This window comes from Xenopus laevis, chromosome 6S (assembly GCF_017654675.1).
Source record: "Xenopus laevis strain J_2021 chromosome 6S, Xenopus_laevis_v10.1, whole genome shotgun sequence".
NCBI lineage: Eukaryota > Metazoa > Chordata > Amphibia > Anura > Pipidae > Xenopus > Xenopus laevis.
In genome coordinates this window covers 56,228,530-56,237,423 of record NC_054382.1, presented here as the reverse complement: position 1 = coordinate 56,237,423, position 8,894 = coordinate 56,228,530, and the positions used below count along the sequence as shown (strand labels likewise).

The 8,894-nt window shown below is 39.5% G+C and overlaps 1 protein-coding gene across 1 annotated transcript; it reads right to left on the bottom strand.

Annotated features, from left to right (window-relative positions):
- Positions 1-385: 385 nt before the first annotated feature.
- Positions 386-8,457, bottom strand: LOC121395070. Its single transcript, XM_041567611.1, has 2 exons — positions 6,496-8,457; positions 386-4,308 (listed from the first exon to the last, which is right to left on the bottom strand). Exon 2 carries the CDS (start codon positions 4,187-4,189, stop codon positions 2,453-2,455), a length of 1,737 nt encoding a protein of 578 aa, XP_041423545.1. The 5' UTR covers positions 4,190-4,308; positions 6,496-8,457; the 3' UTR covers positions 386-2,452.
- Positions 8,458-8,894: the final 437 nt, after the last annotated feature.

Genomic DNA, 8,894 nt, shown 5'->3' with positions numbered 1-8,894 from the left:
TGTGTGTGTCCGTGTGTGACAAATCTTGCAGCTAACTGCTCTAACTTCTCCTGGCGGATAAGTTCATTACGAAGGGCGAGCTCGCGTTCATACTCATGTGTGTGTATGAGTGTGTGTGTATGAGCGTGTGTGTGACGGTCTGTGTGTGTTTGTCGTTTGTGTATGTGTGTGTCTGTGTGTGTATGTATGAGTGTGTCTGTGTGTGTGTATGTATGTGTGTGTGTCTGTGTGAGTGTATGAGTGTGTGTATGTGTATGAGTGTGTGTCTGAGTGTGTCTGAGTGTGTTTGTGTGTATGTGTGTCGGTTTGTGTGTGTGTGTATGAGTGTGTGTGTGTCGTTTGTGTGTGTATGAGTGTGTGTGTGTCGGTCTGTGTGTGTGTATATGAGTGTGTCTGTGTGTGTATGAGTGTGTGTGTCGGTCTGTGTGTCTGTGTATGTAAAAATTTTTAAGTGCACAATTCATTTCTTAAGTGTTAACGTAAGGCATCTAATTATTGCATAGAAGATTTTCTGATTGTTCTGAAGTCCCCAACTTACGCAAATATGAAGTCCTGAGGTTGAAGAAAAACCCGAAGCAAAGAATATACCCAAAGTTATAGTCCTAAAGTGGGGAAAGTTTCCTGTAGGGCAGCATAAATAAAACTGTATGGGGGACCGGGCATAATAATGTTATTTAAATTATAATTAGACACTGACCATCAATGTTAACTTGCATTTGGCGTTGTTTACAGTATTTCGCGCTGATGTCTGTGTGGTATTTTTAACTGTGGTGTGGAATGGGCAGAATTTTTTTCTTTATAATTGGTGGCTGAGGTGGATGTGGCACATTGGTACACAAAGATATTGTAATGACGGTCCACATAATGTTGGCCCTGTATTGTAGAATACATTACAAGAACTTAATAATAATCATCTGATGAAGAAGCTGTTCCTTCAACCTCCAGAGCCGCTGATTAAAAGGTAATTTTTTTTTTTCTACGTAATTTTATAAACTGTTTTCTAATTCTAAATATTACTATATCCTTAGTTTCAAGAACTTCTGTTAAAAATGCGAAGGAGACCAGAGGTTAAAAAAACAGTAGAAAGCTTTCCGTACAATCCTGAATTGACTGAAAAAAAAAGATACAATTCCGGTTCAAGTTGTTTCGGAACCAAGTGGTCAAGGTTCACCAGGGACCGATGACAGCAGCAACGAAAGTAACGAAACTTTCAACACTCAGGAAAGAATTGGAAACACCAAATGGTGTAAATGTGGAAACTGCGTTCCAATGCCAACTGCACTAGAGTGTGTATGTTGCACAGAAGAGCCTGCAATAGAGGTTAAAATTCCCGAAGGAAGCCATTGCATAACACAGTCTCAACAGTTTGAGACACATTTTACCAACATAGAGCAGGTGGATTTGAACTTTAAGATGCTGGAATCTAATTTGACAAAACAACCGAAACAAGCACAATATCTAAGGTAAAATGTTTATATCTTGTCTGCTCACCAAAGTATTACATGATATTAAAATTTTTCCCCTTTTTTTAAAGACGCCTACGCAAGGCGTCCTACAAATGTTTCACAGCATGGGTCTACGGCTATCTGGGCACTGGTGTGCGGAAACCAATACCTTCATGTGCAGTGAGAGCAATACGGTTGGCATTCCCGGATCCAAAGGGGAAATATGTTGGCTTCTTACGGGTTTGCGATTATGCCGCAGAACAGATGATATTCGAGTAGTATCAATCCTTTAATATATATGTTAACTTATTTATTTATATTTAAATCTTTATTGCCTTTATTTTCTAGTTAAATGTTTAATTAAAAAAGTTTTGTGATATTACATTAAAAATAATGTAATTTTTGGTTAAATAAACTGTTAATGTTAAAAAAAAGTCTTTTTTTTATTTTTGAGTTAGACATTCAAGTTAGATATTTAAGAATTCTATTTACTTAAGTAAAATACAACATTTTTTAAGATATATTAAAAATACTTGTCAACAAAATCTTGACAAGTGTTTCTGGATTACTGCACTTTTCTCTGGCCTTTCTGCCGATGCAATATTTGCAGGGTATTGCGAACTTCGTGACTTCCAGCGATGGACCAGCACCCCTTCCACAATCTTGGCAGAGTCAGACATTATTTCAAATAAATGATCATCAGAGACTTTGTCATAAATTGGTTTCGCCACCCAGTCTTTCTTCTGTTTCAGGTACACAATTTTAAATCTTTTTTGTCCAATGTTGAGGAGACTTTTTTTAGGATCTTTGATTGTTGCCTGTGCTCTTCCAACATTTTTGTTGTGCGACAAAATTGCAAGCATTGTGCGTGCATGCATGGAATCCATTCTGAAAGATATTCTTTTTGGTCGGTATTTCAATACTTTGCTATGAAAATTTTCCACGTCCCCAGTATGGCAAAATTTTTCTATATGCCTTATATCTTTGATCAGTCTGGGATCGTTAAATTATTTTAGCCAGTACAGTATGGGCTGGGTGTGTGGCAGTGATCCATTTTTTCTTTCTGCGATAGACATTTTTTTGTGTTGACATTTTTTGAAGTGTTTTAGACTACGAAAAGAGTGCTTGTCGGCAATGTGATATAACAAAGACTTCCATTTGTCGACTAAAATATCATCATTCTGGTCGCATGTTTGAGCGCACCACCACAGATGATTGGTTATTGCACCAATCCATGATGCAATGTCCCTTCCATTTTTCTTTTTACTGGCAGCTGACAATTTTTTGGCAATATTTTTACAAAGATGCCAGACATCAAATTGGTGATCAATGTTTTCGAATTCTTTTAAAATCAAGTTTCGTATACCAGGATGACGATCTGTGGCGACAATTTTCACATCTATTCCCTTGTTTAGAATTCCACGTAGACAAGTTTCAAAAGCTAATGTTTCCATCTGACCGGATGATTTTTTGGGGATCACCTGATCAACTGTAAAATCTAAAAAAATTTTGGATAATAGGTCCATCATCGTATATGTGCAGAACTTTGCACTATAGCCTGGACTATCAAACTGTCCGTCACCAGCAAGCACTACTGCATCATCCGAGATCTCATTATATAAAGATTCCTGCTCTTTCTGCCATGCCAATTCTATAGCCGGGAAAACATATTGAGTTTGGTATTTGTAGTAGGTGGTTGCTGAAAAAAATGGAATTGAAAGTAGAGCAAAAAATTCTTTAATTTTAGTGAATGATGATCCTGTTAAAATTATAGCATTAGCGACAGAAACATTTCCTAGTGAAATCTGGCCAGACAATGGTTGTGACTTCCAAATTAGCGACTTGTGTCCATCTAGACATGTGAGGTGTACTTCAAGTAAAGTACCATCTATTTTTTTGGTAATGTCTATGATTGGTGAGTGACAAGTTGTTGTACCTGAATGTTGACATTTACACAAATAAAGTAAATTGTCTAACTGTTCTTCAAATATTAAAAATTTCCTCATATGAATGGCTTCCACTTTTTCAGTAATAGTTGATTCATCACCAGTTGCACTGACATTTTCTTGCATGCTTGTGCTTTCAGATGGTTCATAAGTGGAATCCAAAGGTGCTTTTTGGACACTTTCTTCATCAGATAATGGATGGCATCCATTATTGGAATCACCAGGACTTATTGACTTTTCCGAATCAGGAGAATTAGGTGTTTCTGTGATTGCATGAACTGGAGGTCTGATCGGTGTTGAAAATGCAACTGGATATAAATGATCTTTCTCTATCCTCCATTGCTCAGCTTCGACGGAATCATCTCCAGTCTGGATAGCAATCTCTTTTGTAATTAATACAGTGTCTGGTCCACTTGCTACTTCTTTTGAAAAATATGTACTGTCGATTGATGTGCCGAAGTTTTGGAAAAATTTTACTTCTGTTTGAGTTGCCACTGTCACTGATCGGGATATAATTCGAACTACAGTAGATGATGTACTTGGTATTGTTTCATCTTCATCGACTCTTCTTCTTTTGCCAGGAGGTATAGTAGGTGCTGATTCTTTTGCTGTTACCACAGCAGTTACTTTGCGTTGTATGAACTGTGTCGGTATAGAATTTGGTTTTAGGATTCTTTTATTTCCACTTCTCATAAAGCAATCCTCAGTGAAATGTTTTGAACACATACGATAGGTTGTAGTTTTTTTTTCTTGGAAAATTCGTTCTGCAACTGAATCAACATCAGCATATTGGCCCATCTGTCCTAACCAGTTCTTGATTAAATCAATGTGCTTCGGAAAAGAGTGAAGACTTACATCCGGATTTTTCTTTCTCTCCAGTTTTGTGAGGGCAACTTCTCACTATACAGTTAGGCATTCTGATAATAAAAAAATAAAAAAAAAAATATAATTAAAGTATATGGTATGGGAGAACAGAACCAGTTCAATGGTAAACAAATATCGTCCAAAGTTGCCAAGTATAGGCTAAGGGGCCAAGAAGTGTGTGTAATGGTCAAAACCGTATCGGCCAAAGCTGCCAAGTATAGGCTAAGGGGCCAAGAAGAGTGTGTAATGGTCAAAAACATAGCGGCCAAGTATAGGCTAAGGGGCCAAGGAGCCTGTGTAATGGTCAAAAACATAGCAGCCAAAGCGGCCAAGTATAGGCTAAGGGGTCAAGGAGCGTGTGTAATGGTCAAAAACATAGCAGCCAAAGCGGCCAAGTATAGGCTAAGGGGCCAAGGAGCGTGTGTAATGGTCAAAAACATAGCGGTCAAAGTGGCCAAGTATAGGCTAAGGGGCCAAGGAGCGTGTGTAATGGTCAAAAACATAGCGGCCAAGTATAGGCTAAGGGGCCAAGGAGCGTGTGTAATGGTCAAAAACATAGCGGCCAAAGTGGCCAAGTATAGGCTAAGGGGCCAAGGAGCGTGTGTAATGGTCAAAAACATAGCGGCCAAAGCGGCTAAGTATAGGCTAAGGGGCCAAGGAACGTGTGTAATGGTCAAAAACATAGCGGCAAAAGTGGCCAAGTATAGGCTAAGGGGCCAAGGAGCGTGTGTAATGGTCAAAACCATATCGGCCAAAGCTGCCAAGTATAGGCTAAGGGGCCAAGAAGAGTGTGTAATGGTCAAAAACATAGCGGCCAAGTATAGGCTAAGGGGCCAAGGAGCGTGTGTAATGGTCAAAAACATAGCAGCCAAAGCGGCCAAGTATAGGCTAAGGGGCCAAGGAGCGTGTGTAATGGTCAAAAACATAGTGGCCAAAGTGGCCAAGTATAGGTTAAGGGGCCAAGGAGCGTGTGTAATGGTCAAAAACATAGCAGCCAAAGCGGCCAAGTATAGGCTAAGGGGCCAAGGAGCGTGTGTTATGGTCAAAAACATAGCGGTCAAAGTGGCCAAGTATAGGCTAAGGGGCCAAGGAGCGTGTGTAATGGTCAAAAACATAGCGGCCAAGTATAGGCTAAGAGGCTAAGGGGCCAAGGAGCGTGTGTAATGGTCAAAAACATAGCGGCCAAAGTGACCAAGTATAGGCTAAGGGGCCAAGGAGCGTGTGTAATGGTCAAAAACATAGCGGACAAAGCGGCCAAGTATAGGCTAAGGGGCCAAGAAGAGTGTGTAATGTTCAAAAACTTAGCGGCCAGAGTGGCCAAGTATAGGCTAAGGGGCCAAGGAGCGTGTGTAATGGTCAAAAACATAGTGGCAAAAGTGGCCAAGTATAGGCTAAGGGGCCAAGGAGCATGTGTAATGGTCAAAAACATAGTGGCCAAGAAGAGTGTGTAATGTTCAAAAACGTAGTGGCCAAGTATAGGCTATAAATGATATATGCATACATACATACATACAGTACTAAATCAAATTATAAATATATATTTGTATACATATAAGAAGTAAAAAAAGTAAAAGAGACCAGTTCAATTCTCTTAGCCAAAGAACATTACTGTTATTGTAGATTAGTTTAGATTTTTTGAAGAAAAAAAAACTTTGCAGAGAACAAAAGGTGTAAGATCAGACATTACAAATAATAGATAAGGCAGACACTCTGGAGCCAAGCTAACTGATCACAATACACAAAGGAAGTGATACTACGTCTGGGTCAAACTTGCTGATCCCACTACACAAAGGAGATATACTACTATGTCTGTGACAAATTTGATGAAATAATATTATGGAAATATTTTTATTAACAGATGGAAAGTCAGAAGATATAGGAAACTTAAATCGTAAAAAAAAACAATTGAAAATTTTGAAAAAATAGAGATATGTGAAATTCATAAAAATCTGATCCCCCACCCTCCCCCTTTTATTTGTGAATAAAGTATATATACAATCAAATATATAAGAAATAAGACAAAGTTTAAATATTTAAAAAATAAAAAACAAACAAAGAATTGATGTAACAAACAAAAAGTATTTATTACATTGGAAACATATATATAAAGTTTAAAATATTTTAAAATTTATTAGGGCTCTAATTCATTATAAATGAAATAATCGTATATAGCTGTACAAAAATAAAATAGTCAAAAAGGATTTGATGGGGTAAAATATGCTTTTTTAAAAATAACTTACTTTGATTTGTGCAGTCCAATGGTTAATCTCTCTGCTCCCTTACTCTACTAGCTGCAGTCAGATGAAATATGGGCTAGCAGCAGCGGAGCAGAGAGTTAAAAAGGGCAGAATAGAGCGCACATAGCAACAATAAATGACTATTTTAACTATTGGCTCAACGAAGAAACAGGCGTGTCTTCAGAGGTCACTCTGATTATTTTGCCGACACTTAACACAAGAATGTGCGCATGCGCTCAATTTTTTTGCTGAACTGCGCATGTGCGCCTAGCCAAATTTCAGCATGCATTCCTAAGGGAGGGGGGAGAGAGGCTGCGAGTGACGGAAGAGTAGAACAACATTGCTGCTTCACGGATTCATTGTCAAGGACTTCAGTGGTCGGTATGTACAACATTTTAAAAGGCTTTTCGCTGGTAAAATTTATGTTAGAGGGGTTGACATGTCCTTTAAAGCCTGCCAGATGTTCGACGGAATTCTCCTTCTCCTCCAATTTCTGTTGCAGGTCAGCCTGAATATTTGGTACAGAGAGTTTGTGGATTCTCGCCTTTCCAAAGGTAACTTACAATATCTGGTACACTGAAAAGGTTATGGTCTTGAGGAGAGATCTTGGGTTCCTGTTTATATAGTTTACCTTTAAATCAGGCACTATATCTTTGAGTTTGTGAGTAGTGATGGGCGAATTTACTCTCCTGGCGCAAAATCGTGGCGAATTTCCTGCTTTTTTTCTTCAATGGGCACTGATTATCAGACACCCGTTGACTTTAAGGGCGAGCGTCAACTTTGACGCTGGTGCCCATTTTGATGCTGGAGAACTGTCGCCGGCGTCAAAATCAGGGTTTCTCAAATTTTTGAACTGTTTCGTGAATTTTCCGTGAAATACATGGCGAATCAGAATGGGACAAAGTCACCCATCACTATCTGTGAGCCAATATTGATGCATATATAGCAGCTATACATTTAGGGAAATTGGACATTAATTTGCGCACTGATTTTAGATTTTTGTCCTATAAGCTGCTATGCTGACAAGGTGTTCTTTGATGGTGATTTTGTGAGTGCATCAAAGATTGAATGACCTCATGTTATATGTATTATTATCTTGTTGGTAAACATTCCCATTTGTCAGAAGTTTACTTTAACGAGCATTTCAATTTTATTTTGGTTCTTTGTTAGACCATTTGTTGCTTAAACACAGTGGTAGTTGGGTTGTTAAATTAGCATTTTCCCTTGATGGTAAGAGATATTGAAGTGTGATCAGACCAGGTTCCTAGACCTATTATATATTTTGAATACAGTGAAACCTGTTTTAAGTTGTCCCACTTTTTATTTTCTGTTGGTCCCACACATATATATTATGCACAGTTCATTTACATTTTCTGGGATTTTACACGATTTTTCTGGTCCCCTGATAACATAAAAAATTAAGTTTTACTGTATTTTGAAAGGTTCGTGATTTCACAAGAATGATATCTATTCTTAAAGGGAAAACATGTTTTCATGTTTTTTTCAAAACGCATTGGTTAATAGTGCTGCTCCAGCAAAATTCTGCGCTGTAAATAGTTTCCCAGCTGCCCTCAGTCATGTGACTTGTGCTCTGATAAACTTCAATCCCTGTCACATATGGCAAACCCCAAGGGAATGACTGGAGTCTAGGATTGCTCTTCTGCCTATAACAGCTTTGGACCTGGACTTCAGCTACTTGGTGCCATCAGGACTTACCGCATGAGAATCCAGTACTCCCACAGAGACAGGCAAGGGTGTATACTCTGGGAAGGAGCTGGTAAGAAAGGAGCTGGAAGTAGTCAGACAGGCCGGGTCAGAACCAGATAACAGAAGCAGAATCATGAGGCAAACTCAAGGTCGGGAACAAGCTGGGTTCAGAAACAGAAAGTCACACAGAGGACAGAAGCAGGTAGCCGGAATCAAAAGACCAACATTCGCAGGGAACAGAGCACCTAGGACCAAATACGCTTGACTGACACTAAAAAACTGATACTGATGAGTGGGGGGAGGAGAAGGGGCAGTGGAGGCTAATGAGGGAGGAAGGTTTGTGACAGTCAGGAGGGGACGTAGGGGACAGAAGGGTAGGGGGGCTGGTCCACAGCTTGTCCAAAACAGCAAAATTCGCTATTTTGGCTGAAGATGCTGGAGAGGAAAACTCTGAACTGGCGTGTATGGAGCAGACGGACTCTCCGAGCACCCTGGGGGGCAGTGGCTCTAATATGGGTGGTGGGGGGAGTGCAAGGAAGAAAAGGCAGGTTATGGTTATAGGGGATTCAATTATTAGAAAGGTGGATAGGGTAATCTGTCGTAGGCCCCTACATGCTGAACAGTCTGCTGCTTGTCTAGTGCTAGGGTTCGGCATGTGGTGGAACGAGTGGACAGATTATTGGGAGGGGCTGGGG

Excerpts from the sequence above, each read along its gene's own strand:
- LOC121395070 (XM_041567611.1), bottom strand. The coding sequence starts at position 4,189 with ATGGGCCAATATGCTGATGTTGATTCAGTTGCAGAACGAATTTTCCAA.